At 43.4% G+C, this 15,657-nt stretch overlaps 1 protein-coding gene across 1 annotated transcript in view; it reads right to left on the bottom strand.

Moving 5' to 3' along the window:
- The window catches only part of LOC105993893, a 119,077-nt gene that overhangs the window by 22,848 nt on the left and 80,572 nt on the right, over nt 1-15,657 (bottom strand). Inside the window, exons 16-21 of the mRNA XM_013027266.1 lie at nt 12,263-12,414; nt 7,726-7,828; nt 2,235-2,341; nt 2,075-2,154; nt 1,126-1,180; nt 362-407 (exon numbers count right to left, since the gene is read on the bottom strand). Coding sequence (XP_012882720.1) covers nt 362-407; nt 1,126-1,180; nt 2,075-2,154; nt 2,235-2,341; nt 7,726-7,828; nt 12,263-12,414 — 543 coding nt within the window. The remainder of the gene's footprint in view (nt 1-361; nt 408-1,125; nt 1,181-2,074; nt 2,155-2,234; nt 2,342-7,725; nt 7,829-12,262; nt 12,415-15,657) is intronic.

Below are 15,657 nucleotides of genomic sequence, written 5' to 3'. Positions count from 1 at the left end.
TGGGGCTTGAAATCAGGGACTTAGCCTTTTCACTCAAGGCTGGCACTCTATCACTTGAGCCACAGCTCCACTTCGGGCTTTTTACTCATTAATTGAAGTCTTGCAGATTTTTGTCTGTGCTGGTGCTCTGTCTGTGCTGAGATCCTCAGATCTCAACCTCCTGAGTAGCTAGAGCCACGAATGCCTGGCCAAATCCTTTTCTAAAAGGGTGAGAGAGGGGGGTGGGTGGGACTAGGAGACAAGAAAAGTGATATGAGGAGTGGGAGAGGAGAGAAAGAAGGAAGGGACAAGGGGAGGGAGAAATAAAAAATCAACCCAGAGGAGGATTTTGAAGTACCATCATTTGGTATATTTCACTTACAAAGTACACATTTATTCTTCGATCCCATCCAACCGCTATGACATACCTAGGACAATAACAGAATTGCACATTTCAACACTTAAGCTCTTCATCAGATTACTTTGTGTGTGGAATGAATACTGTGACTTAATTTTGCCATGCCCAGGAGATAAATGAAGAAGGAATGAACAGAGCTTTTCTGTTTCTTACCTAACACAACAGGAAATACTCTTTGGTCAATTAGGTCGGATGTTTTAACTGGTGCTTAAAGGATCAGGAAACAAGTCACAGGATATCCTATCACTTCTGAGATTCAGGGATGCTCCTGGACGGGCAGCTGCCTGAGGATTTCCTGTTCCCATGAACTTGTTAGAAGCATGTCCAGCGGGGCCTGGACAGAGACTGACCAAGAATGCTTCACCCTTTCTATGTTGAGAAGGGAGTTGATTGAATTTTTGTTCTTTGATGTATGGTGGTTGGATTTGATTGCTCCTGTTTCTAATCTCTAGTTTCTTAATAAACATTTGGTGGGAAGATATAGCACTATCACATTTTATACCTCTAAACGTTTGTCAAAATGCACAGAAAATTGTTCCAATAGCCTAGATGGCTAAATCATCTCCAGAAAGCAAACAGGGTCCTTGGGAATGCCTTAACACATTTTCTTCTGGAAAATTCCCCTCAGTATTTTGGAATCTTGCTCCAGAATAAACATTGTATTTTTTTTAAAAAAAGATTCCCCACTAAATGCAACTCTTCTCATATTCAACCTGAATATGACTTACTTCTTTTGGTTTATCTCCAGGTAGGTGCAATCGCAGACTTCACTTTGTTTCTCATCTGGAAAGACAGTAATATTATCATCGTATATCAAACACTTGTCCTTATTAACTTTCTCTCCTTTTTCCCTCTAGTATTGGACTTGAACTCAGAGCCTGGGCACAGTCCCTTAGCATTTTTGCTTAAGGCTAGGGCTTTACCACTTGAGCCACAATGCCATTTCTGGCTTTTTGGTGGTTAATTGGAGGTAAGCGTCTCATGGACTTTCTTGTCCAGGCTGGCTTTGAACCGCAATTCCCAGATCTCAACTTCCTGAGAGGTACCAGCTTCCTTATTAAGTCTTGATCCGTGTATATAGATTGTTCTAATCTCACTGATGATGATGAAGACTTGCACACTTGGTGGTTTTAAGACCACATGTTTCAAGTCATTAAAGTGCTTTAGATTTGCTGCTTCCCTCATCGTCCATAATGCTGATTTGGCCCTTGCTCAGCTCCAAGAGGAGGCTGAGTTTCTCCTGACAAGACCCAGCAGCATATGCACTCACTGAGTTAGAATCACTATGTGAATGTAGGAGGTCAGAGCAGAGTTGGGGCTCACAGGCTCATGGCTTTAGCTTCATGACTCTGATCTGTCTTGTAACCTTTACTTTATCTCCCTCCAGTATCAGAAGAATGCCCGCATCTTATCTGCCTGGTAGAAGTTATACTGACAGGAATCAGAGACTTATTATTATTATTTCACCAAAAACAGACTCGTGAGTTCAGTGAACAGCTCTGGGAAAGATTATGATGGTCTTATTAAGCCCAGGCTTGCCTCTAATTCGAAATCCTCCTGTCTCAGCCTCCTTAGTGCTGGAATTAAGGTGCGTAGCTCCATGCCTGGTTCAAATGCTAACTCTTACATCAATATTTTATGAGGTCCATCTAGCAGGAATATCCCATGATCACTTACCGTGTCTCAAGGTGTGCAGGCAATGTCCATTGTTATAGCTCCAGATTTTCAGACAGCCATCTCTGCCTCCGGTTACAAGCCTAGGAAACAGTGTGGCCTTAGGGGGAAATGGCAGCAGCCACCTTGTTAATGATCGAAACACTAGAGAGAAAGTGCATACCTTCTTCCGCTGGAGTCAAAGGTCAGACAAGTAATTCCAGCATTGTCATGATCTCCAATAAATTCAGATAAGTGTCTTCCTGTGTCCAAGTCCCACACTTTCACTACCTGCAGGAAAAAAAAGGAAAACATGTGACCTGAAGATGCTGGCTACCAAACAAAAGGGAATTAGTGTTTAAAGATCTGTGTCAAACATACTAAAGATAGATTGGATGCTTATCTTGGGGTTCATTTCACTTAACATCAGCTTATCTGATCTTTTCTGCTTGTCTCAGACATATACTAGTTATTGCAAATAAGGGAAACCATTGGACCTAAGTATTCAAATGTTTTTTCTTTCTTGCGATTGTTTCTAACATATTTATAAGATGATTTCTTTGTTGCTTTGTATGTACCTCCCCCATGGCATAACCCCTGCTTTCACCGTATTTGATGTTGGTATAATTTGTGGAGGGGAAGGGCAAAAACAAGCCGGTTAAATAGGGATACAGGTAGACCCATTGCAACAATGAGATGTACAAGTAGTTATGTCAAAAAATGAACTTTACAACTTTGGTGGGTGGGGGGAGGATCGGGTGTGGGGGAGGGAGGAGTATGGGAAAGGATGGGAAGGGGAAACAAAGAGGAGGCCGCAATGCTTGATAAGAAATGTACTCATTATCTTGCCCATGTAATTGTAACTCCTCTGTACAGTATTCTCACAATAAAAAAGTAAAATAAAGATAGATTGGTGCTTGTGGTACACACTAGCAAACTATTGGCTAGGGCTGAAACAAGGTACCACAACCATGTTGCTTCAGCAACAGAGATGTACTGTAGCATAGTCTCTAGGCAGAAGTTCAAGGTCAGGGTGCTGGCAGGGTAGTTTCTTCTGAAGCCCTTTCATCCCCACCCCCTACCTTGCAGGTTGCAACCTTCTCCCAGAGTCCTAAGTGGCTTTTTCTCTTAAAGGACATATCTCCAGTTGGGCACCAGTGGCTCAGATCTGTAATCCTAGCTATTCAGGAAGCTGAGATCTGGAGATTGTGATTCAAAGCCAGTGCCTTGCAGAAAAGTCCATGAAATGCCTCTCTTAAATTAACCAGCAAGAAGATGGAAGTGTGGGTGTGGCTCAAGTGGCAGAGTGCCAGACTTTAGCAAAAAAGAGTGAAACTCTGAGTTCACGCCCTAGTACAAGTACACACAAGAGTAAAATTAAAAATTTGATACTAGATTTTAAAATCTTTTCACTAATATCTACAATTTTAAGTTCTCCTGATAGTCATCTATTATTCTTATAAAACCAACTTTCATCACTATATATATGTAAGTTTAAGTATGTAATATGCTATAAACATTCAATTGATGAATAATATGTTGTGCAGTTTTCAGGCTTCTGCATTCATGACCAAGTAGGCAGTGTGGTTTTGTGGTATGCATCAGTTTGTGTTTCATGAAGATGTTTGGCTATACTCTCTCCACCACAATTATCAAGTGTGCAATGGGATTTAGATCAAGATGGTGACATCACGATTCTACAGAGATTTAACCCAGCAGCAAATCTGCAAGGCAGCACATACTGAGATCACTAATTTAATTCACTCAATGTTGGGGAATCTATTCCCAGCATGTGCCTACTACCATAATAGCTGTGAGAGTATTTATATCTCAACTCAATATCTACTTGCCACCTACTGCCAGAGGAGAGATGCAGAGGGAAAGCAGAGCTATGGAAGGAGGCAGATGATGTTACCGTGGAATTAACCCAGGGCTAATGGGTCCTTTCTTATGGCCTGAAAGTTAGGACATTTATTTTTTGTTTATTTATTGTGCCTGTACTGGGGCTTGAACTCAGGGCCTGGGTGGTTTTCCTTAGCTTGTTTGCTCAAGGTTAATGTTCTATCACTTGAGCTATAAGCTCCATTTCAGATTTTTTTGGTGTGGTTAATTAGAGATAAGTGTTTCATGGACTTTCCTGCCCAGGCTGGCTTTGAACTCCAATCATCAGATCTCCTGATTAGTTAGGATTATGAGTTTGGTTTTGTTTTTATTTTTTGGTTGGTCATGGGGCCTGGACTTGGCCTTGACGCTGTCCCTCAGCTCTTCAGCTCAAGGTTAGCACTCTACCACTTGAGCTACAGCGCCATTTCAGGCTTTTTCTGTGGATGTGATACTGATGAATCGAACCCAGGGCCTCATGCATGTGAGGCAAGCACTCTACCACTGTGCCACCTTCCTAGCCCCACAAGTTTAAGTCACAAGTGTTCAGCAACTGCTGTTAGTTTTTAATGGCCAGGCATGCATATTGTATTATTTGCAGTTGTGGTTCCTTTCCAGAGCCAAGGCTCCTAAAATGCTGTGATGGCATCTGAGCTGTCCCCATTGCTTTCTCCACAATATCCGTCCCTACAAGGTAGTTAGTGTGTGTGTGTGTGTGTGTGTGTGTGTGTGTGCGCGCTCCAATACTGGGGCTTGCACTTGGGACCTGGGTGCTGTCCCTTAGCTATTTTGCTCAAAGCTAGCACTCTACCACTTTAGCCATGCCTCCAGTTCTGGCTTTTGAGTGGTTAATTGGAGTTAGGGGTCTCACAGATTTCCCTGCGTGGGCTGGCTTTGAATTACGATCTTTAGACCTCATTCTCTTGAGTAGCTTGGGTTATAAGGCAAGAGCCATCAAGGCCCAACAAGAATGTTAATTTTTTTCCCTTTAAAATTTATTTTTTATTTTTTTCATTTTATTTTATTTTATTGTGAACATACTGTACAGAGGGGTTACAATTACATGGGCAGGATAATGCGTACATTTCTTATCAAGCATTTATTTTTTAATATTTTTATTAACTTACATTAGTTGTACAAAGGGGTGTTTCCTTGTGGCATTTCCATAAAGGCTTACCATGTCTTCCAAACAAATTCACCTTCTTTATCCCTCTCCCCTGCCCCATTTCCCCTTCTTCCATCCCTTTTATTCTCCTGCCCCTTCTGACCCACTCAGCAGAGCCTTTTGAACTTTCTTTTTTGTGTGTTAGGAAACCTCAAATTGTACCAGAGCTGAATACAATTATTAAACAATTATAGACTACTATTTCGGAAGGGAAGGGGAACAACAGAGTGGTGAGACAAAGGGTAAGAGGGGAGCCAGAGCAACAGTGATATTCACAAGACACTATGTTGAAAATCATCTGCACAATTCATGGGGAGGGAGTAGGAGAAAAATGAGGGGAGGGGTAACAAGTTTGACAAGAAATGTACTTATTACCTTACTTATGTAACTGTAACCCCTCTGTACATCACCTTGACAATAAAAAAAAAGCAGTTTAAAATAAGAGTTTATAACTCGAAGCTGATCTAGCTTCTTAGTCTTTTTGAAGATGTTGCAAGAATGTTTCTTAGAGGAGCTAATATTTGTGTTCTATGAAGAAGAAAGAAGGAAGGAGGGAGGTAAAGAGAAGAGAAGAGAGGACACACAAATGCCCTTGCTTCCTATACCCGATGCCTTCGTTGAAGGTGAGCCTCACTCAGGTGAGAGATCGTGTACATAGCAATGTGGTTTCTGAACACAGGGGCTTGGGAAGAAAAGTTTCATAGAAGATGGATCTAGAAGGATCCTCAGGTATATGCAGGAAAAAAGGAGACAGGAAAGCTCCTGGGTGGAGATAGGAACAGTTTGAACAGAGCTAGGGGCAGCGATGGGCAGGAAGGTGGCCAGCTACATGGGAGGCAGGGAAGCAGGGCAGATAAGCACTCCCTCTCAGCAGGAGCCTCAGCTATGCAGGAATGTGCCCTACGTGGAGCTGTATTGGAACCGAATCATTGTTTGAAAACAAACTTCTTGCCCAGGTAATCCATTTTATAATACTTAATAAAATCATACTGATCATTAATCTCTTTGGCAGAAAGCTGTTCAACAGAGTCTCACTGGCATGAGGCTGTAATGAGTATGAGGAACCCAATATAGAGGTGTGGAGTAAGTAAGGGTTGCATCCAAGACCACTACCCTAAAGTATGATAGCCCTGGCTTAGGAAGGAAGCAGGAAAGAAGGTGAGGCCATGTACTCTGGGCGTTCACCTGGAATGGTACCCAGGCCAGTGATTCAGAAAGTGATTAGTCATGTGCTGCATGAGGGCGTTTCAGTCAACGTGCATGCACTGCTAAAATATTCCTGTTTCCTCCTGGTATCTAAGCAGTGCCAATGTCCTGGTCTTAATACACTACTCATATGTTTGTGGTGACACTGCCAATCATAGATAAAAGTCTGGCAAGGGGGCTGGGAAGGTGACTCAGTGGTAGAGCGCTTGCCTTGCATGCATGGGGCCCTGAGTTCGATTCCTCAGCACCATATAAGCAAAAAGAAAAAAAGCCAGAAGTGGCACTGTGGCTCAAGTGGTAGAGCCTTGAGCTGAAGAGCTGAGGAACAGCGCCCAGGCAAAGAGTTCAGGCCCCACGACCAGACCCCCTCCCAAAAAAAAGTCTGGCAATACCATCACATATGATGAATGATACTCAATAATGATAATAAATGATGAGGTAACTGGATTTACTATACCATATTGTTGTCTTGACTTAGGATGTATATGCCTATAGATAGATAGATAGATAGATAGATATCTGTCAAACAGAATATTGTGTTGATAGAAGCCTCAATATCTGATATTTGCCATGTCTCTTAATTCCACTGTTTTCTCTTGTGCTTGTTTTAATCTCCTGTTGTTCTGTTGGTCATAACCCTAGAAGCATTAGGCTTTCACACACACACACACACACACTCACACACACAAAGGCTATACCACCCAGGTCTGTGAAGTGCACTCTTTTACATTTGCACAACCACAAAATAACCCAATCACCTATTTCTTGAAACATATGCCACCATTAAATGCTGCTTGACTACTAGATTGCGGAACTGGAAGACATCCTCAGTGAGGTTAGGGTATAGCCTCTCCTTATCATGGAGTGGAAGATGAGTCACAAGATGGACCAGGTTTCCTTGTTCAAGAGGAACTGGTTATATCCTCCACCTTCATGGGCTGACACTATGTAACTTGTTAAGAGTGCAGGTAAGATGATCCTCACAAATCTGTGTGCTGAGATGCAGCCATGTAAGTCTCTGCCCCTCCAACATAGATTAGAGTGACAATATATTAAGAGAAAGTAATTGCTTTACACCAGACAGGGGAGTCTCAATGAAATAATACTGCTGGGATGGATGGATCATCTAAATGGCTCATTCTACAAGCCACTAGAGGAACTTTTCCATCTGACTCATTTTAAGAATACCTAAACACTACCTGATCATTAAGAGGAGAATTGAATTTCTCTCTCTTTTTTTTTTTGTCGGTAGTGGGTCTTGAACTCTGGGCGCTGTCCCTGAGCTCTTCAGCTCAAGGCGAGCACTCTACTGCTTGAGCCACAGCACCACTTCCATTATTTATTTCTTGCTCTAAGGAAGGGCAGAGGTGTCAGGCCCACTCTTGCAGACACCACATTGCTGATACTAAGTGTCAATACTTACGGATGCTTCTGAGCAGCTGACCACATGCCTGAAGATTAGGTTATATCCACAGCATACCACAGGCTCTTGGTGAGAAAGCACCAGCTGGGGCTCTGGGGCAGACCTTCTTTGTGAAAGACAGAGAGACGGTGACAGCTGAGGGAACCGCATGACACAGTGTAATACTTGGTTTTTTTGAAGATTAAAAGAGAAAACATACAATCACATTAGCACAGAGTATCATATGTGTAATTGATGTGTGATAAGACAGTGTCATAGCTCCTGAAAAAGAAGACAGCTTTAAAAAGCTTCTAGCTTTTTATTGGTTAATTGGAGATAATAAACTAGTAGACTTTCCTGCTCCAGTTGACGTCCAACATTGATTCTTAGGTCTCAGCCTCCTGATTGGCTAAGATTGCAGGTATGAGTGACCAGCACTGTTTTGAGACAATGTCTTGCCATGTACCTGAAGCTGGTCTCAAATCCATGATCATTTTGGCTCACCTCCCAAGCTCTGAAATTGTAGCCATGGACCACCATGCCTGGTTACAGACGTCCTGTTTAGGGTAGGAGTATGGTTTTGAGATTACACAATAGATCTTCACTACTAATTTAGATCTTCCCCTAAACAAATACAAACAGATAAGTCTTCAGTGAATCCTCATGCCCAAAGACAGCACTTCTTACTCAGAGCAGACAAGTCAGGCAAAGGCTGATGAGTGACGCATGCTAAGGTGAAATGGCACACTTGAGCAAGCATGGCCTTGCCCTATGAGCCACCCCCAGCCTACGGCCAGGACACAGAGCAGACAGCAACCTATCCCTTTGGATGAATTTCCTCATCTGCAAAATAGATGGTCCTGTGAGGAGTGATGGGAATGTAACTGTCTTCAGGGGCCTGGCATGTACTAGACTCTCAGTACTAAATGTGAATTCTGCCCCCACTGCTAATCCACGGTGCTTTCTTCATTGCCCTCTGCGGCATAGCCCCAGATTCAGGCCCTGTACAACTGCCAAGCCCTCCACAAATCTGAAGCATCAGGCATGGTGCCAGGAGTCTTTTTCAAGGGCAAAGACAATCTGGTATTAAGGATCGGGCTTGGGGAAGTAAAGGTGGGATCTGGCCCAGGTGGGAGGAGGAGGAAGGGCCAGATGAGGGGAGTCCAGGGGCCATAGTGCTGGCTAGAGCAGCCACCCTAGGTTCCCTTCCCCAGCCTTGAGATAAGAGAGTGGAGCTTCAGTTAGACAGATGCAGATTAGGTAACTCCATCTAGGTCCTAGAGATCCTGAGTGACAGCAGAGACAGGGTGGGCTGGGGTGGGGAGAGGAGACATGATCCAATATCTAATTGTTAGCATTAGAGATTGAAGACGTGTTTGCTGTGAAGTGGAATCCAGTCACTCTACTGCAAAAGAAATCAATCAAGCAGGCTGTTTGTTCTGCACAATGCTATCATGTAGAACAAACAGTAGTTTGATTGACGGAAGCTTCTGTTTTCAGCTACCCACTTTGGCATTTTGAATGAAGAGCCTGCGATTGTTTCCCAGCCTGGTGGCAATAATCACTTGGCAGTTGCTCTGCCCAGGCTCTCTTAACCCAGGCAAGCCTGGCCTCAGTGAGCAGGTCAGGAAGTCACAGGCTCTAGCCAGTTCTGGATAGCTCCAAGGGGATTGATATCTCTGAAATAGGATTACTAACTCTTCCTTTCTCATTTTTTCTCTTTCTTTCTTTTCTTTCTATCTTTCTTTCTTTCCTTCCTTCTTTCTTTCATTTTTTCTTTCTTTCTTCCTTCCTTTCTTTTTTTCCTGGTACTATGACTTGAATTCAGTCTCTCGCTCTTGTTTGACTTCTTTGCTCAATGTAAGCACTCTGCACGCTACCTCTTGGAGCTATACCTCTCCTTTTGTTTTTTTGCTGGTTAATTGGAGTCTTGGAGATATTCCTGCCTGGGCTAGCTGTGAACCTCAATCTTCAGATCTTAGCTTCCTGAAAGCTAGTGTTTCAGGTATAGCACTAGCACCCATCTGTGAAGTCAATTCTTGACATGCCATCAGGTCCCTGACTGATTTTTGCATTTCAGATTCCTCTTGTGCCTCTGTTTACCAATGAAGAGAAACCATTTATGATTCTGTGGGTCATGGGTTTGGGTTCAGAAAATCCAGTCACCATTACTGCAGAGATAAAAGGACCTGGGATGTGCAAATGACTATAGTCACTCTATAAGCTTTCCTGTGTCCTTGTCTTGAATTCCTGATACTGACTTTTGAGTTCACAGAAAAGTAGCTCCCAGGCAGGGGAAATGGGTGAATAAGAGGGAACAACACCTATACTGTAGGCCAGCTGTAATGATGTGTTTTTTTCGAAGGCAGAAAATGCTTGAGGTTGTCAAAGCACAGGGCAAGTGACTGATCCGGGTAAGAGAGAGTTGCTCTGTGACAGAGCCAGAGAGAAGAGCTGTGACTTTTCCCAGGGCCACTGGGACCAACCAGGGTGGTTTATTTGTAGGCTCTGGAGAAGGGAGACCTGGCAGCTGCTTCTTATTGTCTGATTGGGTTTTCAATTGGTGTGGTTTTATTTTTAACATACATCTAGAAATACTTTTTTAGCTTTTGAATTAGTGTGCATTTTGTAATATAAAAGGGTTTCATTGTGATATTTCTATACATGCATATAGTATACTTTAAACATATTCACCCCGTCACCATGTTAGCAGTCTAATTTATTTATTTGATTATTTCTGGGCTGGTCCAGTTTTTCAGTAGTTAATTGGAGATAGGAGTCTCACAGACTTTCTTGCCCAGGCTGGCTTTGAATTGTGATCCTCAAATTTCAGCCTTCTGAGTACCAAGGATTAGAATTGTGAGCTATTGGCACACGGCTGTCTGATTGATTGATTGATTGATTACTAGGGAGGCAGGTACTTGAACTCAGGGCCTCCAGTTTGTTCATGTGACTGGCACTCTACTTTCAGCCTTGTTTTATGCTGGTTGTTTGAAGATGGAGTTTTGAGGGATTTTTTCCCCCTTAGGCTGGCCTCTAATCACAATCCTCTGAATCTCAGCTCCTGAGAGTGAGGATTACAGGTATGAGCCACCAGCCCCTACTCCTGATTGTGTTTGAAATGCAAGGTTTCGTCTCTCGTTTGACATCTCTGAAAGTTTTGGTTTAGGCAGGATGGCTGAAACCAAAGAGTAGAACTGGTCCCTAATCTTTGCCTGCCTTGTGTGCCCTAGAACAATTTGTTCCCTACGTAAGGCACCTGCTTCTCATCTGCAAGGCTCTGGGAAATGAAGAGATGACTTGCATGTGCATGGGGGAAGAACTTAAAACTCTCTGTGAGACCAGAGAGCCTCAGCCCAAGTACCCAGAGCTGACAGATGGTCAAGGCTAGAGGTCTCTTTGAGTGCAGAAGGGCAAGAAGGTGGGTGCCCATTTTCCTTGCAGATGGGGCAATAGTGACGTGGCCTGGTGAAGGAGCACCGAAGGGCTCCTGGATACTGAGGTGCTGGGAAAGAGAAGCCCACTTGAAGTCTCATCACCTGGGCATGTCCTGTCCCAGAATAGCTCTCATGCTTTATGGACAAGAGTCTGAAACATGAGGCACAAGGAAAGCAACAGCACTGCTTGGACTCTTATTATTCTGGTGATACCTTGGGCATGATTATCAGCCTCTATATATAGTAAAGTGTGGGACAACTTCTTACACAAATGGCTGGCAGATAGGATAGGTGGTGTAAGAAGTGCAGTTCACAGACTTCAGTATAACATGGGTCACTCCAGGGGTGCGAGGTAGCTAATGGAAAATGATCACTGGGCACTGGCTCATGCCTGTAATCCTCGTTACTCAGGAGGCTGAGATCTGAGCATTGCAGTTCAAAACCATTTGGGGCGGAAAAGTCCATGAGACTCAGTTAACCACCAAAAAGCAGGAAGTAGAGGTGTGATTCAAATGGTAGAGCCCTAGCCTTGAATGAAAAAGCTTAGGGACAGTGCCCAGGTCCTATGTTCATGCTCCAGTACTAGCACCCCCCTAAAATATTAAAGAGACCTCTGCAATATAGTAGCTGAAATATGGTAGATTCAGGGAGAAAGGCAAAGTCAATGTTTAGCCAAATAAAATACCAGGAAGCAAGTACTCAAAAGGAGGAGGGTGGGGTACAGGGGAGAGAGGTAGATAAATGAAGAAAAGAAGGGGAGGCCCGAATGCAGTCAAGAATCCAATGTATAGCCTACAAAATAAAGAAGAGTAAGGGAAGGGGTGGGTAGAGGAAGGGTGGGTGAGAATTTTGAAAGGGGTGACATTGATCAAGAAATATATTCATAAACTGTCTTGTTAAATGGCAACTCCTTTGTAAAACTACTTAAAGATAATGACAGGGAGAGAGAGAGAGAGAGAGAGAGAGAGAGAGAGAGAGAGAGAGAGAGAGAGAGCGCACAAGCTAGATACTCAGGGCCTGTAGTTTCTGCAAAAGTCCAAATAGCAGAACATAGTGTATAGAGGTTGATCATGGTTGTCTGGGCTTAGCATGTGGAGCTCAGAGGACCAACAGTTTCATACCTTAGTCTCAGCTGCAGGAGTGCTACAGAATCAGTGGCCACACACAGGGCTTGGGGGCCAGGGAGATAAAGGCAGGTTGCAAACTCCCCCTTAATACCACTGGCTTTGGAGGAGGCTGTGAACAAGCAGCTGTGGGTCTCCAGATCCCAAATCTGCAGAGAAAACAGGGGAGTATAACTGCAGATCATAAACAACATGTGTGCTACTTCGCTGGCCATTGTCTGTTTGGCTTGATCAAGCTTAAACATAGCCTCACACTGGCCCACTGGCAAAGGATTGAAAAGGGTTGCTTCTCCTTTGTTGTTGTGAAGGACAAGAATGGGAAGAGTTGTATTTGGCCATGCTGGGGGGTATGCCTTTGACTACACACTTCTCTCAGCTTTTCTTCCCTAGAAGGAAATAACCAGTTACCTCTCTTCCATGGACCTGCCTTTGAGGTGTGTGGTGTTGACTCTCATTTGGCATACAAAGCTATTTTTGTCCTCTAATAAGGTTTGTCTTTTCTTTCTTTCTTTCTTTTTTCTTCCTTCCTTTCTTTCTTTCTTCCTTCCTTCCTCCCTCCCTCGCTTTCTTCCTTCCTTTCTTCCTTCTTTCCTTCCTTTCCCTTCCTTTTCCCTTTCCTTCTCTTCCCTTCCTTTCCCTTCTCTTCCCCTTCCTTCTTCTCTTTAAACAAAAATTGGTGCCAATACCAGGGCTTGAACTCAGGGCCTGGACATTGTTCCTTCCTTAGCCTTTTCACTCAAAGCTGGTGCTCTAGCACTTGAGCCACATCTTTACTTCAAGCTTCTTGGTGGTTAATTGGAAATAGGAATCCCACAGATTTTTTTCCCATGGGACTTCCCATTTTTATTATAGATAGCTGAGAAAACTAACTGATAAAGAAAAAGGATTATTTTGACTCAGAGTTCTGGAGATTCCCATCCAGGGTCATTTGGCTCTGTTGCTTTAGGTATTCAACCATATAGCATACCATGGCAGGAGCAAGTGAGGGAAAGAGACTGCTCACCACATGACCAGGAAGTGACAGTGTGGAGGGGCCTGGAATCTCACTATCCTCCTCAAGACTGCTTTTCCAGCAAACCTGAAGACCTCATATTGGACCCCACCTCCTAAAGGTCCCACCACTTCCCCAAAGCCTCTAACACATGGCTCAATGAATTATAGCAAACTATAGCACAGACCTAGAAAATTAGTGTTCTCTTAAATCCACTTTGGGAAGCAGGCATTACCCACTCACAGAGCCTCAGCAAGCTCACCCAAGTTTAAGGATCAGTAAGCAACTAAACCAAAAGTTAACCTCAGGACTCTCTCTCCCTCTCTCTCTCTCTTTCTCTCTTTCTCTCTCTCTCTCCCTCCAAAAGGAAAACCTAAGGTTTAGCATGATCAAGATGTGCATGGACAGATCTTCTTCTTCTCTCTGGAGTCTCCAGGAAACAAATTAGCTATGATGAGATTGTAGCCCTTTACCTTTTATGCCAGACCCTAATTTGCTGAATTTATGCTGTGTTTATTTCCTATTAGCTATCCCTGGAAGTTAGCAAATGGATTATGGAAGATCCAGCTTGTCATTTCATCTATGCCACCTGGGAGGTCAGCATGGGGTCACAGTCATGACCAATAAAAAATAATCCTGTGTAAAAGCAACCCTGAGGGTGGCTTGCTCAAGGGGGACATGTCCCCTCTCCTTTCTGAAATACTGATTTTGGAAGTTACTCCTTTTTCAACAGTTTTATTATCTGTCCCTAGACCTCCATGATCACCCACTCAATCTGTTCATTTCCTCTCACTTTATGATATAAGATGCTATAGTTTGATTATGTTCCCCCTAAAGTTCATGTTGCAAACTTAATCCCCCAATCTACATCAATGACACTTGAAGGTAGGAGACTTCTGAGGGGATCAGGATTGGATGATATCACGAAAGTGAGGCCTTCCAGATGGCATAAATGGCTTTATAAAAGAGAATGTACACTGGTACATTTGCTCTTTCTGGCCATGAGAAGCCATTTACTATTTTATAATGCACCAAGAAGACCCTCATCAGATGTCAAGGCCATGCTCTTGGATTTCCCAGCCTCCGAACCATGAGCTAAATAAACTTCCACTCCTTATAAAACCACCTGGTCTCAGGTATTTGTTATAACAACAGGAAGTTGGCTAATTGATAAAGTGACAGAGAGAAAAGGAGATTTCGGAGAGGATCAGGAACACACATCAAATTCTGGAGTCTGGGAAGAGGACCTCAGGTGGGATGTTATACAGGGATGTCGGTTCAGGTCCAAGAAGAAAAAGGTGAGGAGATGCTCTTCCTAGTTCAGACTAGGTATCAAATCCCCCAAATGAAAATAATGAGGCTCACAAATGTTCACATCACTGGCTACAAAGCTGTCTCTCTGGCATCCTCATTTTGTGCATGTGTCTACAGATTTGCCTTTGGGACTTCAAGCAAGAGGCGTAGCAGATGTGTCTGGCCAATCTGTGTCCTTCCTCAGATTTTTTTGGCTGGTGCTGAGAGTTGGGATGTGAATTGGGGGCTGGGGACATACAGCTGTTTGCCACTTGGAGGGAAAAAAGCTAGCTGCAGTAGGAGATGATGAAGCTCATTTGCACAGAGGATTGAGAATCACAGACAGAGGGTCCTGCCTGTGACCCCAGCCCTCGAGGCTAATGTCCAATGATCTGGCTTAAATGATCACCAATCCCTCCCTTTATAGATTATCCTGTTGGAGTTAGATTTGTGTTTATCAGGCTCAAGAAAGTCTCACGTGGCAAAATCACTCTATAGAGAGCAACTTATACATAGCCTATGGTGAGCCAACTATCCCTCAAAGTGGATCTTGCCCTCAATTTGGCAAAGATGAAACTAATGCCTGAAGAATTAAGTTACTTCATTTAGAGGATTGAATAATTCACCCAAGGTCATCTAACTTGTGGTGGTTTCAGAGTTTAGACTCATGGCCGGATGTATCTAAAGCTTTTCACCACCTCCCTGAATCCATACTTCTTTGTTCACATGTAGAATTGTTGCTGGGAAGTGACAGCCAAACTTTCACTCAGGGTGGTCCTGAACTTAGCAGTAGACTGGGAAAGGTAGTGATGTATGTGTGTATGTGCTCTAATACTGGGGTTTGAACTTAGGGCCTGGATGTTTGTTTTGCTTAAGGCTGGTGCTCTACTACTTGAGCCATACCTCTATATCTTGCATTTTGATGATTAATTGGAGATAAGAGTCTCACAGATTTTCTTGCCTGGCCTGGTTTCAAACTACAATCCTTAGATCTCAACCTCTTGAATATCTAGGATTATAGACATGACCCACCAGTGCCTTACTATCACTTGTTTAAAGAGATGGCTGTGTCTTCTCTATTCTTATACCACTAGCATGTGGATGAAGC

Source organism: Dipodomys ordii, unplaced genomic scaffold, assembly GCF_000151885.1.
Source record: "Dipodomys ordii isolate 6190 unplaced genomic scaffold, Dord_2.0 Scaffold102, whole genome shotgun sequence".
Lineage (NCBI taxonomy): Eukaryota > Metazoa > Chordata > Mammalia > Rodentia > Heteromyidae > Dipodomys > Dipodomys ordii.
The sequence above is the reverse complement of the archived record's forward strand: the minus strand, read 5'-3'. Positions and strand labels throughout refer to the sequence as shown.